The sequence below is a fragment of the Halyomorpha halys genome, unplaced genomic scaffold (assembly GCF_000696795.3).
Source record: "Halyomorpha halys isolate HHAL.00 unplaced genomic scaffold, Hhal_1.1 Scaffold413.1, whole genome shotgun sequence".
NCBI lineage: Eukaryota > Metazoa > Arthropoda > Insecta > Hemiptera > Pentatomidae > Halyomorpha > Halyomorpha halys.
The window spans coordinates 335216-357986 of NW_027104790.1; the positions used below are offsets into that span (position 1 = coordinate 335216).

General features: G+C 29.5%; 1 protein-coding gene across 1 annotated transcript in view; it reads left to right on the forward strand.

The window, feature by feature from the left end:
* The window catches only part of LOC106682439 (H(+)/Cl(-) exchange transporter 7), a gene marked incomplete in the record, with an annotated part of 222607 nt that overhangs the window by 119121 nt on the left and 80715 nt on the right, over nt 1-22771 (forward strand). Inside the window, 1 exon segment of the mRNA XM_067045291.1 lies at nt 7378-7576. Coding sequence (XP_066901392.1) covers nt 7378-7576 — 199 coding nt within the window.

The following is a 22771-nucleotide window of genomic DNA, read 5'->3' on the forward strand; positions in this document are numbered from 1 at the left end:
CGCTTGGACTGCTGTAACATACTGGCTTTATTGTTTTACTGGATTTATTCAGTACATCTCTATATATGTGTATACGTAACAGCTGACTCAGACCGTAACTCCCCCCTACTAGTTTACGAACAATCCTCGTAAACTAATAAATACTATACAATATAATAACATAAAAAACAAAAACAATAAACAAAAACTATTTACAATGAAAATAAATTCCTATACACATATCATTATTGAAACTCACAAGCTCTCTGAAATAAACGCCAAATACATAATTTACCTAAGAATAAAACAAGTAAATTTTCATACAATAAATTAACAAGTTAAAATTAAAAAAAAACAATATTTACACAAGTCATAAATAATCTTAAAACAAAAAACAATAAATAAGTAATTTTTCTGAAATCTAGTTTAGTTGTGGCTGACATGTTGTCATTGCCGGAAGTTTTAATTCTTCAATATGAACAGTTTTTCTCTATTTGGGTTCTCTGATACTTTCTACAATAATAATTGATACTTTCTTTTTTGAAACTTTCTACAATAATAATTGAATATTTTCAAGTTTAAGTTGTCTTCGCCTAAAAGTTTATTTCTTTTCATTTATTCCTTTATTTCTCATCCATTTCTTTTTGAAGAGTAAATTTCAAATCGCAATTTAATGTTTTTTTATACAATCAGTGAGATCATTTTGTAAATTTTATGTGGACACATTATGTCATTTAATTTATATCTGAATATCACACGTAGAGGATTCATGATTACTTTATCTGGACCAGAGACACTTTCAGGACTGGAGACAATAATGTGAGATCCAAGATCTTAGAAATGATCCCAGCAAACGTGGGAGGAATGCTATTGTTAGGGGGAACATGCTATCACTAGAGGTGGAAACAAAAGCAAGATATAACAAAGCGAGATAAGGCAGCGGTCCATTAATTGATCACTTGTTGTAAACATTTTCCTTCCTCCTGGAGAAATTATTACTCCATTATTAACATCTGGAATATGCAGCCACGTTTTGAAATAAAATTTAAATAATTTTTAACGCACTGTCAATTTGTTAGCCTATTTATTTTAAAGTAATTCGACAGGTCTTTTAAGCCTAAAGTACATAGCTAAAATCATTTTTACAAATTTGTTTCCTTATATGGCCTATAATTTTTTTAATGTTTTTAAAAAAATAATATGTTGAAATTATCGGCATAATAATTAATTTTAATGTTTTGTTACAAAAATTAAAATGAAATTTTAAAACACTCATGTATTTATTAATTGTTCTCTCTATTTATCATCCTAAATGGAACTAACAAATTGTAGATGTACTTTTTTTAAAACCAAAAGTGAATTATATTTTGTGAAAAGAGGGCATAGTATCCACAAAATATCCAAGAATAAAATAAATGTATCAAAAACGTAGTATTTTTATTATAAGTTTTGATCTTTGAGTAACTATTATTCAAAAAAATAATTAAAAATATAATGTCATATAAATAAATCAATTCTTAATCAATTTTTTAACTCCGAATTTTGAGTTTAAAAGATCGGTGGAATTACTGGTGGAATCGGTGGAAAAAATATACTAACAGTACGTTAAAAACTATTTAGGTCATAATTTTGTTTTTGGCACTTATAATTTTTATGACATTTTTACGGTATGTTACACGTGCAAATTAGGCGTGTACCTCAATTACCTTTTCTCAAATTGAGAAACCAAAAGATACAAGTGAAAATTTTGCAAATAAGGTTTTTAGTTTCACTTACTATATGGAACATATTCTAAAGGAAAGTATTGCGATCCTGCAAAATGTCGAAGCTGTGTTTTCGAAAATCATACACGTCTTGAGGTTCCCTTTCTCTAAATAACATAGTCTCGCAAAATGGTTTGTATGTTGTGGCTATTCACAAGTATTTAGTACAAGAGCTCAAGAGGAAAACAAAGTCAGTTATTATACCCCAATTTTTTATTACTTTAATGAAAACTGTGTATAGTCACTTATCAAAATCGATAAGTCTGCCAAGTAAAGATAGGGGGAATAAAAAAACGATGGCGATTGCAAAACGTTAAAAAAAATTTATTTTCATTCGAAGCTCCATATATTTAAAAATTTCTACAATACAAAAAAAAACCTAACATAACACCATTTAAAGAAGAGTAAATTTGCTACAATATGAATCCCAAAAGAGCTGTTATGTTTAATAATTCCTTACATATATTTTTTTAAATAGCAACATTTCATAAAAGCATTATTCTTAGAAACAAATATTTTTAATTCATTCATTTATTTGTCGAACTAAAATAATTGATTATCAATTCCTACATTTTATAATACTGATGTTTATTAAATCTATTAATTTATTATATTCTATATTTTCTTATGTCACACTTCATTAAAATTAAATATTTAATGTAATAATTTATAACTTTGTATTTATACATAATATCATATCACGGCTACTACTTGTTCTCCATAATCTATTATGGGCAAACCGTATTTGACTTTACGTTCTTTAACTATTTCGTAAATAGCTTAGCATAACTGTTTAATTAGATTGGACCAAAAATTGATGTTACTTGGCTTAACTAGAGCAGTGAAAACCACTTAGTTCAATACTAAAAAAATACCACTATCCGTAAATGGAACAATTCTGATTTTATAAAACTGATATATATTCTATATTAAAAAGATTTAAAAGAAATGGTTTTGCGATCGCCACTGGATTTGATTCAAGAGCTATAAAATTTTATGTCTTGTCATCGGAAGTATGATCGTAAAATCTTACGGTGGGCCGGGTTTAGTGGGAAACTTTTATTTATTGTAACCCAGACTAGGGTTTTCTTTTTGTCTTATTTTTCTAATTAAATATTGAAACTGTACTGAATAATAAAACATGTTTATAGATGGATAATGTTTAATACTTTAAACAATTAAATGTACTGAAAATATTTGTTTATAATTAAGAACGATTTAAAACAAAAATTAAATAATAGTTCATTTAAAATAGATTAGAAATTCTCATCACCATGAAAAATCATTTGATTCAAAGCTAAGCTGTAAGTCCCTTACTCCAAAGAAAAAGTTGTTTTTTTTTAAATATTTATTTATTGCTATTTACGACTGTACATTAGTAAATCTGATCTCGGTTGAATTGGAGTGTTACAGGCATATAGAGAAACTACCCATTCGCAGCACTCTTATGACGTTCTACATTAGTCGGAGGTTGTCAGGAATGGAAGAGGATGCAAGGTTAGAAACTAGGGGGTGTAAGTGGTTAGGGAGTTTATAATGGAAGGAGTGATATCTAGTTTGGGCTAGATTGGTTACATAGGAAACATTGAGGTCTTTATGTGTGATTTTATTTGTGACAAAGTAAGGAGCATTGAGGATTTTACGAAGGATTTTGGATTGTAAGGATTGAATACGAGAGGAATTCGAAGGTTTAGTGGAGCCCCAAAGCTCAACTCCATATGTCCAGATTGACCTTATTACATTCATGTAGATCAGTCTTTTTTGATGAATTAGAAGTTTAGACCGTTTGTCTTGTAAGTGCTGTAATAGTCGAAATCGACGTGCAGTTTCCTGTCTTTTCAGCCTTGGTAGCGTAAAGAAAAAGTATTTTCATTTATTAATGAAAAGAAGATAGTCCAAGTGCCGCCAAAGAAAAGCTGAGTGATTAAGCTATTTATATTGAGCCCACGTTTCGCCCCACGTGGCAGGGCTTCATCAAGGCTAAAATAATAATAAATACAAACACTTCAATGATGTAAACATAAATGAACAAAGTAGATGATAAATTAAAGTGATGTACAATAAACGTACAAATTAAATAAGAACGATACAAGCTTATAGACAACTATTATTTGTTTGTATTTTTCAGCCTTGATAAAGCCTTGCAACTTGGGGTCATTATGAAATAGTTTAATCTCTATTTGAGTTTTTCTTTGACCGCACCCGGACCATCTTAAATTGTTTGTTTGTTTTTGTTTAGTTGGGCCAAACTTCATTGGTCATCAACGCCATTTATATTTTACTTAATTTTGCTTATATTCGTTTAATTTTATTTATCTTTTAATTTGATTATTTATTATTTTATTTATTTTATTATTATTGTTTTTATCTTCTTCCGTTCAATGTTATATTTTTGCCAGTAAATGTTGTGATTTTAGAAACTGAAACACTAATTCTATGGTTTTATCAACGTCTCCCAGGGTTTTTGTAATATGTGGGTTTAGTCCTAAGCTATTGAGGTATGGTGTGAAATATGGGGATCATTGGAATATATCTATTATTTAGTCAAAAAAAACCATAGTATAGTAGACTAATAACCATCTTCAGTTTATAATTACACACCGGCAATAAGCGATCTGCCAGTATTTTCATTTATACGTTTTTCATACCAATAATTATTATTTTCTATATTTGAGATCAAAGATCACATTTTATGTATGCATATTTTTAATCAAACTTATGTCTATTTTCCCCTCCCTACATCCAGATTACTGAACTTTTATTATTTATAATATTCGATATTTATACTTTTTCCTTGGTCCCTTGAGTTTCAAATTACCGTACAACTGAATAACGCATGTTTAAATTATATTACTGCAAATAAAGGCGTTACCGAAGTTCACGGTCATATTTTATTGTATTAAACATCGCCGGGCAAAACAAATGGAATAGAGCTAAAAATATCATAAGCAAAATGACCCCATACTATAATAGACATTCTAAATTAACAACAAAAACAAATGAATCGTATACACAACAGTAATGCGGCCAGCAATATCTTATTCTGCTCCTGTCTGGTTCTATTAGTGACTCTAATCACAGGAAATTAGTCTACACTACAGCGTATACTACTTAGAGTATATTCCAGCTATACGACCCTTTGTCCATTAACTAACTACAGGAAATTAGAGTATATTGCAGCATATGCATGTGACTTTAACTAGCAACAGGAAATTAGAGTATACTACATAGAGTATATTCCAGCTATACGACCCTAACTAACTACAGGAAATTAGAGTATATTGCAGCATATGCATGTGACTTTAACTAGCAACAGGAAATTAGAGTATACTACTTAGAGTATATTACAGCTATACGACCCTAACTAACTACAGGAAATTAGAGTATATTGGAGCATATGCATGTGACTTTAACTAGCAACAGGAAATTAGAGTATACTACTTAGAATATTACCCTACTTAGACTATTACATGTGACCCTAACTAACTACAGGAAATTAGAGTATACTACTTAGAGTATATTACAGCTATACATGTGACTCTTACTAACTACAGGAAATTAGAGTATACTACTTAGACTATATTACATCTATACATGTGACCCTAATTAACTACAGGAGATTAGAATATACTACATCGTATACTACTTAGAGTATATTATAGCTATACATGTGACTCCAATTAACTTCAGGAAATTAGAGTATACTACTTAGATACTTAGACTATTACATGTGACCCTAACTAACTACAGGAAATTAGAGTATACTACTTAGAGTATATTATAGCTATACATGTGACTCCAATTAACTTCAGGAAATTAGAGTATACTACTTAGACTATTACAACTATACATGTGACCCTAACTAACTACAGGAAATTAGAGTATACTACTTAGAGTATATTATAGCTATACATGTGACTCTAACTAACTACAGGAAATTAGAATATACTATATCGTATACTACTTAGAGTATATTAAAGCTATACATGTGACTCCAATTAACTACAGGAAATTAGAGTATACTACTTAGAGTATATTACATCTATACATGTGACCCTAATTAACTATAGGAAATTAGAATATGCTGCAGCGCATACTGCTTAGAGTATACTACAGCGTATATTACTTAGACTATATTATAGCTATACATGTGAATCTAATTAACTACAGGAAATTAGAGTATACTACTTAGAGTATTTTATAGCTATACATGGTACTCTAATTACCTAAAGGACATTAGAGGTCATACAATATACATGTAGAAGGATAGTAAACAACTATCCTCAGTACACCTAAATTTCAAGCTTGTTATCTGATTTACAGCTCCTGATGAGATTAATAATAATTAAGTACACACACACAGATATATATATAATAGAGTGTAATACCTCTAGAGTAAATTTCCACATATTAAAGGATAATATAAAGAAACAAAATTAGACATAAAGTAAAATAAAGCCTTTAACACATTCACTCCTATTTACAATAATTACATACATCCTCCGGAACTCCGAACCGAGCTTGTGCCCCAATTGCTCCCTCAACCACGTCAGTGATATTCAAAGCCAGTGCAGGCTGAGCGAGCCAGACACTCTGGACTTAACTGGAGAATCTGCCCATTGCCAGAACTACAATATAATCATTTACCATAGATCTCTGGGCCACTGCTATTTCAACCGTAGGGATGTTAAGGAAAGTGAAGATTGTGCTAAGGAATAAGGATGATGAATGAGTTTCTCTTGGAATGTTGAGAATTTGGATTTAGAGTGTGATCTGAGGCAAACAGGTTACTAAGGTCATACATAATCTAGGGTACCGTTGGTTATATAGTAAGGAGCGTTGACTATTGTTCGAAGGACTTTGGACTGAAAGGATTAAAAAAGCATAACTTCTCACATCAGATATTTAAATAGTTGGGCCCCTATCACTTCAGAGTGCAGCAGCGAAAAAACTCGGGGGCTTATATATAGAATTGAACTTTTGACTTTCTTTTTTTGTACCCTCCTATGGAAATAATTTTAGCTGGTAGGGTACGAAAAAAAAAAAATGTTTTCACGCTGTCACCCCGTTTTACAATTTTAAGTGCTATTTAAATATTTCTTGATTCAGCTATCTGAAGCCTCCTCTTCCTGTTTTTACCAAATATTTTAAAAGTTATATAGGACCTTCGCTCCCATCGGGCAGTGGGGCGAGTACGGTCAGGAAGGGTTGCATTTTTTATGTTATAATCTCCTTTTGTGGCATTGTGACATGTCGTACATCGATCAACCAACTCTCTATTATTGTCTGTTTGTACTTCAGTTTAGTAAGGATACAAGGGAGGGCGGAAGTCTCTACTTCGAAACCCTCCAGTTTCACACCATTTTCCAATTTCAGACGCTTATTAAATATTGCTGAATTAAACTATCTTAAGTCTCCTCTTTCCATATCTCTCCGTATGACTCCGATAACACCTTCAAAAGTGTAAACAGTGTGTAGTTAGGTTAGATTTGTACACATAACTTATATTTTTCTATTTGAAATTTATAAACATAAATTATGACTAATGTTCTTTCTAATTATATTATCAATATGCATTCTACGGTATGTTTTTTCATGTTTCTTCGTTTTAAAAGTATCTTCTTCTTTATTACAGAGCTTGGACTACGACACGTGCGAGAACCAGCTCCTGGTGGATGAGGAGAGAACGCGGGGCTACACTTATGTCATTCAGACCGATGTGGCCAGGTGGTTTCTCTTCTTCCTTATCGGCATCTTTACGGCCATGCTGGGTGTCTTCACCGACGTGTCCATCGCACACCTCGCAGACTTCAAGTACAGTTTGCTTAAGTACTGTATCCTTTAAAACAATAGTCATCACAGTTAAGCGTCATTAAAACATTAAATCAGATATTAATTATTAAGTTTTAATATATTAGAAAAATTTTCTACCTAAGCAAATTGTTTTATTAAGTTAGAATATTATTTACATTTAATACAAAATACCAGATCATACCATTTTCACCTCTTTTTAATGTGGGTCATCTTTCTTCACCGATTAAAACTTCACATCAATACAGAGCCGAAAAATTATTTTGTTTGAGTTAGCTTATTTCAATAAACGCCAGTCAAAAATCAATAATAATTGATCATAATAATAATCAATAATTGAAAAATTATTTTCTCCTTTGATAAACTATATATCAGTAAATGAGAAAGGCTTTAAAAATCAGGTTACGAAACATAGGATTCGAGCAGTAGCTACCAATGTAAACCAATCAGGAACATTACTGGCAATTTATTAAAATAGAAGAATACCTTCGTGTATAAAAATGTTTTATCTTTTCCTTCTCTAGTGTTGATATTGTTGATATTAAATTAAATAATGCCTGTGACCAACATGTTGTTAAATCCTTTTGATTATCATATATTGTTAGAAAAATAAATGATTTAATCTGAAGGGTATTTTAAAGTGTCGGGTGCCTCATTCCGTTAAAAATGGATCTTGGCAAGTACGACAAGTTGAAGTCTGTTATTGTACCACTTCACCACAGTAATGTTCTCACTAAACAGCTTCATTCCAGCATAAAATCTCAAATCTGTATAACTATAGAAACAGTTCAGACAGACTTGTATAAAGTTGGATGTAATTAAAAAAAAAAAGTTTGTTTAAAAAACATTATTTAATATTTCTCAACGATTAAAAAAAAAATTGATATCACATTTATATTCCAAGCAGATCAGACAAAACAAATGCAAACCCTGAACACTAAAAAAATAAGTTAGCTACGTCCATGATATTTGTTAGCACTGCCAGAACATTATTCTCGTAAAATCCCCAAGGTTTTGTGCTTCGAGTTTAGGAGAGGAGGACCAAAAGGATTGGAAGGGTACAAAACGCATTCCACAAACCTTTTTTCTTGAAAACTGGGTTGTGGGAAAAAATTTCTCCTAACATGACATAAATGTATTAAATTTGTTACCAAAGTCGATATATAATTATTTTATCTTATCTGGTTAAATTTAAGACGGAGGAAACAGATATTATGCGGTCAGATTATACACCTAACCCAAAAATTAAAAAAAAAAAAGTTTACCTTAAAGGAACGCCAGAACATTGTGTGCGAAAAAGTCTCATTGGTTGAACGTTGAAATTGAGATGGAGGGAGAGTATGATGTAGGGAAACACCTGTTTTTACAAGTTCTTTGCTTATGTTTCTGTTTTATTTTTTGGGTGTCTGATTTGGATGGACTAATAATATCTTAGAAATAAAAGTTATATACTTTTGTCGTACATTTAATGTTCTTTAATTTTGTACCGAAATTGTTTTTCAATAAACTCAATACTTTTCGAGATGTTAGCCAAAGTCTGGTTTTCACAATCTCGCCCCTCCTTTGTACTGAAATAAGTGAAATAAATAAAGAGTTGGGAGCTGGAATGTGACCTACCAGTAAAAGAAATTACTGCGAAATGCTTTTTTTTATTTTTAATATAAACCTATACAATCATGTATATACCTATAAAACTATGAAATATGAACTGTATAGTCACAAGACTTTTAAGTACAATGTTCTTGTATTTTCCCGAGTGATTAGAATCGCCACTAGTGAACTGTCATCAACTCGTTTTTATAAAGTATGTGTGATGTCTTTAAGTTCATCGATTATAAATCAATATTTCAATGATAGAACAAACGAATGGAACAGATCCATAAATATTTATCCAAAGAAGTCTAACCATAGTTTCAAAGTGGCAAAGTAGGAAGTTTAAATTCAGCCTAATTAGGTGCTAACTAGATGGTACGGGTTGATGATGAATCTCAAAGCAATTTAATGTGAAGCGAAACAGGTATTGCACCTGCAAGTAAATAATGCTCTTAGAAAAAAATAAAATATTGAAAGCTTAACACTCAAACTAATTATAAGATAAGAATTGAGATGGAAATACCAGGGCATCGTTTCATACAAAAGTACAAACGTATACTATTAGTCTTCTCGATTTAACTTAATACAATTCCACTGACTTGTACAATAGTAACTTGTACTTTAGTACTTTTTAACTCCTGTAATATCACTAATAGTCCTCCCTATTATGAAAAAAATTAGTATTAGTGTAATTACCACTTGTACTATGAACTAATACTATTAGCTTTCATTGTGAAAAAGGACCCAGATGTTAGCAAACAGTTAGTTACAACTATAACTATAAAGATGTTACGTATTATTCATTAATTTTGGATATTTTAACATAAAACTAAAATAAAAATACAATTCTGTCATTTTTAAACTATTGATAATGCAGGTCAGCCAAAAAAATCAATATTGTGTTTATATTTCAACAATTAAATTTTGATTTTGTGAATGAAATAATAAATCTTCCTTTGTTACTTGTATAGTTGGCTTTTGTTGGATGTTAAAACCTTTGCACCTTTTTTTATTAGTACTAAGTAGCTTCAAACGTATTTCTTCCAAAATAGGTTGTAATATTCCTTTATAAAGGGGATATACTTCCTAATAATTTGAGAACAAAAGTGTCCATTACTTTTTAAAACAGCTCTCCATAAACTGAAAGTTCACCTTAAAAAGTAAATTAAAACAATAATAACTGTCTCTTATTTGTATTTTATAATAATCCATTTTATAGGAATTCAATAAAAATAATTATAAAATGATAAATTTATATTTTTGTTCAAAAAGTTTGTTTCTAATTTTCAAATTTATTTATTTTATTTTTTTTGGATACTTGCAACTTTTAACTGAGACTAAACATTTTCGATTGGGCTGAAATGAAAGCTAATCAAATTTACTTCAATTTAATTCAACTCGAGTGTTCTCATAGAAAGAATATTTTTGGCAATATTTCGCAAAATATTTGCCAATCAACTTATTGCAGAGAATGATAAATGTGTTGAAAAATTTCTTCATCTTCAAACGAAAATGTTTATACAGATCTCATTATGGTTTAAACTTTTTACACATTCAATTTTGGAGTTATGTAGTCAATTGAAATTTCATGTATTCTGCCGAGTCATTTAAAATTTGATGATTTCATCTAGATTCAATTATTCAATCAATCATCTAGATATATCCAATCAATCAATGTATCATTTTAATGCCTTAATCCCTTAACTCATTCGGAGTCATTGTTTCAAATTATATTTTTACCTGTATTTCTTCTTAGGCCTCCTTATGATCAAATACGGTCCTGTCGGAAGTATAATATTAGATGCATATGTATTTTTTTCTCCCAGGAAGGAGAGTGAAAAGCGTCTCCTTGAAAGGGTGACATGCCCTGAAGGACTGGGCAGTAACTTTGCTCTAGAGGAAGCAGATTCTGGATATAGTTGACGGGCGAGGAGAAAGTTTGCCAGCCATGACACTAGGGCTCCTTCCCTTATCAACAACTTTTTATTCGGATCTGGGGAGTTAATTGTTTACTCCATATATAGGCCATCCTCAAAACGGTTGGAAATTCGTTATCTCTTTGTGACACATGTTGATGGAATATTCTCTACTGTTCAAACTTTAGTTTTGTAAGGTAGATGTTTTAACAATTATAAATATTTCTATAACGTAAAAAATAAATTACAAAATTAAAATATTATATGTTTTTAAATCCTCGATTTCTAAATTCCTTCAAAAACATTTTTTTTAATTAATCTTTTCTAAAGTTTTGTTAGAATCTACCTACAAAAAAAAAAAAAGTCATTGCCAGTTCCAGTCCTTAACCCTTCGCTGATGTTTCAATTTTTCCAAAAAACTTTTGGGACAACTTAGTTGAGAATCGAAAGGAGGAATATAACGATAAACACATCATAAAATAAATTTTCATATTTCCGAGTACACTTAAGTAATTTCAAAGAGACACATACTAATTTTTTTTTTTTTTTTGTAATTTTCTTGTTTTTTTTTCCTATTCCGAAAGGTTCGATGCTGAACTGCTTAAAAAAAGTGGTAGGTCCCGACTCGTACTTTTAGTACACATACTCAGATGATGGATATGAAAAATCCAAAAATTCAAAAAAATGGAATTTTCAAAATTGTAAAAATTTTGAATGTACACTAGTTGACCCGTAAGAAAATTTCGTATTATCCCTAGGTTTTCTTAATTAATAAATTAAGTATAATACTGTCATGAAAGTACACTAACCTGTACATGAAAGTACACCACACTCAATATTCTGTTAGTGACACCACCCCAAATCATATAACAATTTAATTGCTAAAAGCAATGAACTACCCAAGTTTGTAATGAAAATAAAAACATTTAAATTCTTGAATATACTAATTGGTGGAAAACCACAATGATTAAAATGTAAACATTAATTAACTGGTATTAACATTTCCTGTAATTAACTAAGTCTCATTATTATCTTAAAATTTAATTTTTAAATAAATGGCTATAAAATATTGAGGAAGCCAGAGATGCTCATATGAAATATTGAAGGGGCCCTTTCCATAAAATATGGATAGAGAGGATTAAAGGTCCCTTCTGTTCCATATTTTGAACCTTTATGTTCAGTCAAGTGGCGAATTTTCGGGTTGATATGAAAAAGATTGTAAAAATAAAAAACAATCTTAATTAAGTAAATCAGTAACTGATTTGTACTCGTACTTAGCGCGATAAACATATTATTTGAAATAATGTGCATTCTAAAATGATCATCAACATATAAAATTTAATAATATAATTATATCAAATTACAACGATAAAACTAATATATAATATCAACATTTTAGTTCAACAGAATAAAATATACTATAATTTAAAAACTGAAAAAATGTCAGCCATGTTGAAAAATCAAGAACAGCTAGAGACCAGAACAGGTTAATTCTATAAAACTATAAAAAATTTAAATTATACTACATTGATCCTCATAAACATTATATTACAAGACTTATATTAAAAAATAAATACGAAAATTCTAGATAAAAAAATATTAGAATTTTAGAAGAACTAAAACTATCAACAATACTATTAATTACTAACCAAATGCCAGAAACTTAAATAAACATTACTATAACTTTATTAATACAAAATTAAAATTAATTATCAACATTTAATTATCTTCAACTGTTTCAGTTTATTTATTTTCATTATTGATCTGAAATTAACATCGAAACCTAAAATAAAATATAACAAAAATCTTTTCGGGCCGATTTAATTTGCATATTTGGAAACTTTGATTGATTAAACCACAATAAAAAAATAATGAATTTATTAATTCAATAAATTGAATAACCGGACATAAATGTTTTCATGTTGTTGCAAATTAGAAACACGGACTCATGATTTTAAGATGTTTTAAGTAACGACTTAATTAACTATTGTAATTTTTAGTGGTTCGTAATATTTTTCTATCAACATTTAGAAAGTACAGAGATTTTTTCTATTATTTTTCTTACTATTTTACTGTAAAATGTATCAAATATTAATCCTAACTTTTTAATAATACTATTTACCCAGTGATGCTGCTCAAATCGATCATTGCAGTTTTACTGAGTATACTTTATATCTTCAATAATAAAAAGTTTTTATAGACTATAGTATAGTTAATATAATAATGATACAACAAGAACTAAACAATATTCATTTTATTTGTTTTTAATCTTAGTATTTTATACCTATATCTTATTTTTTATTTAGTTTATATCCCATATTTTTCTTTCTCTTCCGTTCGTTTTTATTCTTTCTTGATAGTTTGAAATTTATAGTGGGCAATAAAAATTAAATAAACTGTTATTCTGAAAAAAAATGTAGATTGTCTCCTGTCATTCATTTCCCATTACCAGTGACTTTTCACTGAGACTAGAAGAGAGGAAGAAAGAAGAATACAGCTTCCTATCGATTCAGCGTTCTTTTTCCCGTTTAATATTCGTTCTTCAATCATCCAGGAACGAAAGAAAACAGGAAGGAATACCTCCTGGAACCCCCCCTCTCTTCCACCCACTTTCAATTTCGAATTGAATGGCTTTCTTTTCTTGGGTCTAACGAAGATTTGCAAAACGATTTGAATATCCTAAATTAAGATCCAATGATAGTTCGCTGCTATATAGTTCCTCCAGATTGAATTTTGTAATTCATGAATAATGGAACTATTTAATTTATTTTTAACTTTAGGGTTTAACTCTAAACGGACGCACAGTCCATTAACATGCTTCCTGTAGTAATTAGGCTGATGACAGTGAATTGATGATTTCGAACAGTCGATACTATCATTTGCATATTGACTCCACCTACCGTTGCTGAAGTGAACTAACTATACGGGAGTGTGTTCTAGTATCCACTTATACCTTCATTGACTTCGGCTTTTCCTCCCAGCCATATAAATCAACATACTCCTCTTTATTTCTACGTACAAGAATCAACAATATATCTCAAAATTACGTATTTCCAATTAATTCTTCTTCTTTCTCAGCTTAAAATCTTACCATATAAATCTACTTCAAGTGGGATGGAAGGATGTTAAGATATGTTAGATAACAATCTAATGATTCAAACATACCAAATAAACTTGCTGAGATAGTTCAAACAGCCAATTAGACATAAGTCCTATGAGAAGATGGTCATAGTCACCTCTGAACAGAGAGTCTTAACGTTTTATGAGTTTTAGTTTTGTAAACGATTATATTTGATATTTAATTACAAATTATGGTTACTTCGTTCTTATCGAAAATATTTGCTCGGTAAATTTATACAGGATTGGGGCTAAGACTATAGATTTCCTCATACTAAAGGATATTTAGAAGGAGATTATGAGGACTGTAGTTAAGGAAAACAAAATTATTTAAAGAATAATAGTGGTATGTAATAAAAACTAACTATTTGTGCAACACGGTTTCACCTGCTTTAAATTTGGACTAAACGAGCTTTTTTTTATTACTATTAATATATCGATCATATGACCAAGTTGATCCGATTAACATAATAACATATTTGAAAAAAAAATTAATCTTTCAAAAAAAGCTAATAAGTTAATTAAAACTGATCGATGAATGTTTTGAGGACGGAAACAAAAAAATTCGAAACATAATAATAATTAAATATAAAAACAATAAAGCTAGCTTTAAAGGCTATCAAATCTAGCTATCAATATCTATAAAGGCTATCAAATAGAGCTAGTTATAAAGGCTATCAAATCGTTAAAATACAAAATAATCATTAACATAATAACCTATAAAATGTTGTTCAATCTCCTTTCTTCTTCACATATTCAAGGAATTCTTTCTATTCTATTTCTACTAGTTTATATTTGCCTTTTTATTACCATTTTTTGCGACATCAGATTTTTTTTACTCTATTTATATTACCCGGTTATATTATTATTCTGTTTATATTACTCCGACCCATATCTCTCTTGCTTATATTCTGAACTGATCCCTTCTACATAATGCATTTCTTTACTCAATTTACTACTTTAATTATTACTTTTATTTATGAAATATTATCATAACAATTATTTTTACAGATGGATACTCTCGATTAGTTAATTTTTACCTTATTTGGTAACAATGCCATCATCATCGTTCTATTACTTATTATTACATATCGTTCTATTACTATGTCAAACCTAATTCCTCATAATTATTAATTTATCGGTTAATTACTCATTACTGGATCGGTTAACATATCCTTTTGGTATTCATCTATAACTTGTTAACTATTTTTTTTTAAGGTAGTTTTTTTAGTGAATATCTTTTTATAAATCCATCTTTAAAACGTTTTATTGACAAGTTATTTTTATACTATTACATATCCTTTGTATACTTCATATTTTTATTTTAGTTCTGATGAAGAATTGAAATGTAGGTCGAAACGTTGACTATTTATAAATGGTTAAAACTATATCCTAATTGATCAATCATCTTTATATATAAAATAAAGTTTTTAGCTGTGTCACTTTTCTTGCGGATGAGTGGTGTATATTGTACTACATTCAACAACCCCTACAAAAATCAGAGTGGTTTATTACTTAATAGTTATAAATTAGGTCTCTAGTTTATAACTAGAAAAACAAATATATATAATCTGAGTATACCCAGGGATTCTAGTATCAACCTGGCTCTAAAGTTTCAGTATTCACTCAAGTGTAATCACATAGTGATTCATTGTTATATCGTTTCCAATTTAGTCTTTCTTACTTATTTTCGCGGTTGATTTAGAGCTAGGTTCAATATTAAAGACCACTAAACTCAGAACTCGTTTGGACATTATGCTTGAACTCTAAAAAAAATGGGGTATTCCAATTATTATTATTAGTACGATAAACCCAGCATACAACTGATATATCATCTTTGACGACGTGAGGAAGTAATTCATAAATTCACTAAGTTTTTTGAGCCAGGCCATCAAAATACAGTGAATGGTGTTTTTATATTTTTCATGGACCTTTTTTTAAAAAAAGAAAAAAGAAACTAGCGGTCTCGTTGACTCACTTTCGCAATTATTTCCAAGTTATTTTTGTTTTTGGAAAGTAATTTATTTTATCCTCTAACAATTAAAAGTTTCAATTTAATTATAGTTATTTAAGAAATTTTCAGATGCATGGACTTCCACCAATATTGACCAAAATGTTACTTTTTACATGTAAGTTACAGTCAGCTTTTACTGACGGGGGCCATATCAGCTGATCGAGCAGATCGGCTGATTCGAATATATATATAGGAACTAGAACTAATAAAGTTACTCTTGTTTAGTCGGTCACAGAGTGTCTTATATCTACCTTTTTATCTATTAAGTCTCTTCTCGCTGTCACATAACTTATGTATGTGTATATTTATAATGTTACAGCCTTAGTCAGCTGTTACTTCGATGTCAGCTGACTGAGGAGATCAGCTGATCGCATGTATGTAAAGAGATGTACCTAACCTAATAAAGCCAGGATGTTACAGCAGTTCAAATGTGTTAGATCTTATTCCTTCTTCTCTTTTTTGACATTTTGCCTTCGCCGATACTTAACTTATATTTATATAATTTTCTATATTTGGTTTTTTATATTATCAAAATATAACAAGCCCCTTGTTACGACCATAAATGAACTCCTCAAGGCGGGCAGTGTGAAATTTCACTTAAATGAAAAAGGAAATGCATGAACTCTTTTAGTATTTGCTGTGTAATAATGTAGCTAGCTATACAATGGCCAGCGCTTTTAAAACCAATTCATACAAGAAGATTATGGGCCCTTAATGTTTCAAATATAAACTATATGAATATCTATTGTATATAAAAATATTTTATAGGTGGGTTGACACAACTCTCGGTATGAAAGATGACTCTTGGTCGGTAATTTAGTCATGAGGAGATCCAAAGAGCTGATGAAATCGAACCTGAGCGAAACAATAATCCTCGGGTGGATGGACCAAAGTGACACTTCCTATGTATATAAAACAGGGCGAGCCCATCTTGTCCCCATCCCCGGTCTTCACCTGCCCTTTGTCTTATCATAGCAGTTCCATTAATATTCAAAACCTTCCTGGAATATTGAATCATTTCCTCGTAATGGAGTATCATGAACCAAGGCGACCTTGTCAGGAGCAACATTGAAGGTGCAAGGATATTATAATTACATTAGAGATTTTATACGGAACAATTTATATACTTCTCGTTGGAACTTTTACAAATAAGAATAAGAAGAATCGGTATTTATTAATCAAAATTTCTTATACGAAAATGTTACCACTATTAAAACAAAATCTGAAATAATCAATATATAAATAAACATGTGTATTTAATAAACTATTCGTAAAATTCATTTTTAAACTACAATATCAGCATAAACTACTGTTGTTATAGTACAAGAGCCCAAGAGGAGAAAAAAGACAGTGATCTCAACTCAATTTTTCATAACTTAATGAAAACTATGTATAGTTACTAGTCAAAATTGATGAGTCTGCAAAGTATAGGTAGGGGGAATAAAAATGGCGGCTGTTTCAAAGCGATTATAAAAACTAATTTTTATTTCGGAGCTCTATATCTTAAAAAGTAGAACAACACATGAAAACCTAAGAGAACGTCATTTAAAGAAGAGTAAATTTGCTAAAATATGAGCCCTAATAGAGTTATTTACCTTAAATAGTTTACAAGATATAGCTTTTTAAAAACCAACATTTCATAAAAATGTTGTATGGGACGTACTGAAAGATCAGTAGTTAGTGAATTTATTTTGAAAAATTTATATCTCAAAAACCATTTGACGTGCAGATGTCTATTAGCACTTGTTTAATGAGCTGTGAAGTAGTTTATGATGTTCATCTTCGTAAGAGTAATAGTTTACATGAAATTTGCTAAAATAAATTGATTTATAGTTTAAATAACTACTACCCTAATAAAAACTACTTTATTTATAATTTATAATTTTTTTATGAATTATTAGTTCATTAATATGTGTTAATTTCTTTTTTGGGAGTAGGTAATTAATTAAAAACGCAACTTCCATTGATTCTTTTTCCGAACTTTATTTATTTTTGTAACTTTCTTTATCTTTATTTATTTTCGAATTATCAATCAACAATAACATTTTATTTAAACTATCATGTCTTGATTTGATATATCCGAATTTAGAAGTTTCATCAACAGGCTATTTTATCCAAGTCGATTCATCTTATCAATTAATATAAAAAATAAAATAGAGTTTCACATTTTACTAAGATAAGTCCTAAAATAATGGTACCATACTTACTAATCAACCGTACATTTATATTAATCATCTTTAACTATTTTACACACTAGCCTCATTATAACAATTTCATGAAAAAAACCTATCTTCACAAGGTTAGGACTATTTTATGGATGATAATTTTCATTGCTCAATTTAATGCAATATCAACTATATTAATAATTTTCATGTTTTGTTTTTTTATTTCTAACTAACTTCATTTTAATTGGTTTTAGATACACACTTTTATAGTCTTATAAATTTACAACAAAATTTATTTCCTTGCTAAACATTTTCATATTTTTTTACATTTGCTTCTTTTCTGTTATTATATCCAACTAAATTATTTAATATTTTTTGAAAATCCCAAACAATTATATATTAATTTTAGTTAGTATTTCAGAACAATGTTGGTTTAAGTATTTTTAATCAAACTTCAAATTTACTGTGTAATTAATATTTTCAGAAATATATATTGCTTCGAAAAATTTCCTTCTAAAAGTTATATTTTTAGAATAAAAATAAAAATGAATCAAAATTTACTTTATGTTAGATTTAAAAAATTAAAATTATATTTATTTTTAAAAAAAGGCTGTATTCTTCGATTTCATTCCCTTGTTTTTAATTTCGTTAGTATGTTCTTTATTTTAGTTTCTCCTATATAATTTGAATAATTTATGACTGGAGTAGGTCGTTATAATGTTTGCATTAACCGTGATTTTCATTTATCCATGCAATCTCTCTCATCTTGGGAACATCTCATTATCTGTGATCTACTATATTAAGGTGTGCAAGCTTGCTTTCTTAATTTGAAAACATGCCTAGATATCATTAGTTACAATTATTCTTTCTTTTAGGTTTTTTATTTTTATTCATATTTCTACATTGCTGAACTTAAGCATGTTCTTTTGACCTGGTTTTATTCCATTTAGGAGGAATTATTGTATTGAATCAGTTCATAAATTATAATTATAAATTTTTAATTTTGAAATGAGAGCTATATGAGCCGAGACAACGTACGGGTACCCCAGCCCCAGTTCCGAAGGAGATGTGGAATGCAAGCTCTATTGATCTAAGGCAGTGCTTCAGCTTTTCTGAATGGTAAATCTAAATCTTAAAGTCATATTGTTCCTCATTAAAATATGAAAATGATAGTTTATATGAGTTTTGATATAATTATTACACCGCACTTTAATTATTTCTTACAAGGATAATTTTATAATACAATTTAAATATTTTAATTTTTTTAAATGCTATTAATAAAACAATACGATACATCTATAACACTCATGTACTCAAATACTTCATAACAAGTTTATAACTTTAGCTTTAACTAACTTTATTAAATTACCGATTAGCTTTAATTCACTTTATTGAATTACCCAAATCAACCGCTAAATTAAGTAAGAAAGAATAAATTTGAAACGAAATATCAATGAAGTACTATTTGATTACATTTCAGTGTATTCAGAAACTTTAGAGCCAGATTAAATACTCGAATCCTCGGGTATACTCAGATTAAATATTTCTGTTCTTCTAGTCATAAACTAGAGACCTAACTTATAACTATTAAGTAATAAGCAACTCTGATTTTACGTAAGGATTGTTGAATGTAGTACAATATACACCACTCATCCGCAAGAAAAAAGACTCAGCTTAAAACTTCATTTTATATATAGATGATTGATCATATATCAACTAAGAAGGAGATGGTCCGAGTTGTGGTCAAGGAAAACAATTATGAAGTAGTTTTAACTATTTATAATTAGCCAACGTTTAGACCCATATTTCTAATCTTTATTAGCAGTAAAGTAAAAGATATGAAGTAGACAAAGCATATGTAATAGTATAATAGTAACTTGTCAATAAAACGTTTCAAAGATAGATTTATAAAAATATGTCCATTTAAAAACTAGCTTTAAAAAACTATTAATTTTTTATATTGCATTAGATCATGCATGCAAGTTATTACTCTTTATTCTATTTATAATGCCAAGTTTTGATTGACTTCTTCTTGACATTTATATTAAGCAATTATTAAAAATGGTTTGTGACTACGAGGTTTTTGAAGTGCTAAGCCACTTTTTCTACCTAAAAACCGACGCTCTCCAATTATAAAACCGTAATTTAAAATTGGAATTAGGATCAGAAGTGAATAATTTTCTAATATATTCTATAGTTGTTCTACATTGTATACACTCAAACATTTCTCAGGTTTTCGTTGAATGTGTATAAGTGCCTACAAACATGTTTGTTCATATGATAATACATGCATTTATTTATATATTGTTGGTGTTTAAATTTATAGGAGGTACTTTGAATTAAATTATTATTTGTAATTTTTTAATTTACAATAGGAATTTTTTTGTTTTGTATTTTATATTCAGGATTCGTTTATGTTATATTATTTTATTTTTTCTGGTTAGATATGCTTTTTTTTTTTTATTAATTGTACATTTCTATTATTCTCAAGAGACCACGTCCCAGAATAAAATTTATTTTCTATTCTATTCTATTTCCCTGAATATTTTTTTGTTTGTTATTAATTATTAAGCATTATTAGTTTTTTTTGGAGTTCCCCAACTGTAATGTGTAATGTAAATCACATTCTGAATATTTCTGCTCTCAAATGATATCTGTTAGTGGTCATCTTTTGCCATACCTTTTCCCACTGCATCTTCCGTGACATGCAGTTCTTCCTTATCTACGAATCATCCTCAGGTAGTACTTAAGGATTCGCATGAGAAAACGTGTTTCTTCCATTCACATGGCTTGGTCGTTTTACATCTAACTTTCTTTTTTTTTTATTACTGATTTCATTGGACATAATGATTATAAATATTTTTTTTTTCAAGTAAAAAAGTCTACGAGATAAATCTCAACTATTAATGATACTCTCTCCTATTTCCTATACTAATTCATAATGGTCTATCTATCATAGTACTAAGTTATGTTCTAACTGGCATAATTACCGTACTTATCCAAATGTAGGTGGTCTAAGATTTAAATAATTTTTTTCTGTAAAATAAGGAATTAGGAACGAGCTAAAAAAAATTAGCTCGTCCAAGCATTTCATAGTTTATATTCGTAGTGGGAGATAGAAGAAAAAAAAAACACTCACTTACAAACATTATCACACATTATTAGGAAAGAAAATGCAATAATTTTGTTTTCAAAACAGGATGAGGAATACGTTTGGGGAAAATAGTATAGTTAAACTGAGATATGAAAAGAAAATTGAAGGTTATAGCTATCAAAGCAGCATAATAGAATTAACTAAATAGTTGACTATTTATGAATATGATAAGATTTATGAATAGTATTTAGCACAATGTTGAGGCATAACTGGCCATCGGAATGTAGTGAAAGTAACGAAGTTTTACATACATCTTTAAATAAAGCGCTTTAACTCCTCACTCTTAAATATGGAAGCGAAAGTTGCTTATCAGGCATTCATAAGTATATCTAGATAACGGGGGTAGAAATGAAATATGCCTGCTTAGATTAGTCGGTAAAACGACGAGAAACCAGGTTCTGATTTACAAAGGGGCCTACTGGAATTCACTCAGGACAACAGTTTTTAAGTGGTGAAAAACAAACTAACCAGAGGCTGTGGATGGCCGATTGTGTTAATCCACTACCTTAGCATTCTCGTCTCAAAAGCTGTGCCACTTGGAATCAATCTTGGGTGAGCAGACTTTTATTCATGACGGACCCAACGAATAAATCCCTCTGTGACTATAATATGCTGATGGCCTGTAGGATAACCCATCTTTCCTACACTAAGTTGATGAAGGTAAGGACGTTAAACCTCATGTTTAAAAAAAAATATTGGGTGGTTCGCGCATCACACAACTTTTAGGCTAGACAAGCTTTTTGGACTCACGGGAACCTCAAAAAATGTATTTCTGTCGAAAACTCGAATTTGAAAGTTCGCATTATCCCAATATTTTCCCTTGCTTTGTATTCCATATACAGGTAAATGAAAAAAAAAATATTCGGTCTAAAACCAAATAGATATTTAAGAAAAATATAAATTGTAATATCATTAATGTTTTCTTAACCGTGGTTGTAACACCAACCAAACTACAACAATCTGTTTTTTTTTAACTACATTTTACATTTTTAAAAACAATTTTATTCTTTAGTTACAAGCTTTGGATCGAGTCTGGCATCCAGGTCAGCTGTATAAATTCCATCAATTCCTACCCTCAACATATTTCCTTTTAATCCGCTCCTACCTTTCTGATAGAACCTTTAAAGTAAATCACAACCTAGCTTATTCATCTCCCTTTTTTCAGTCCGCCAGTGTTCCTCAAGGTAGTATCTTAGGTCCCATTCTTTATACGGTTTATACAGTTGACATCCCAACCCACCCTAACAACAAACAGTCCT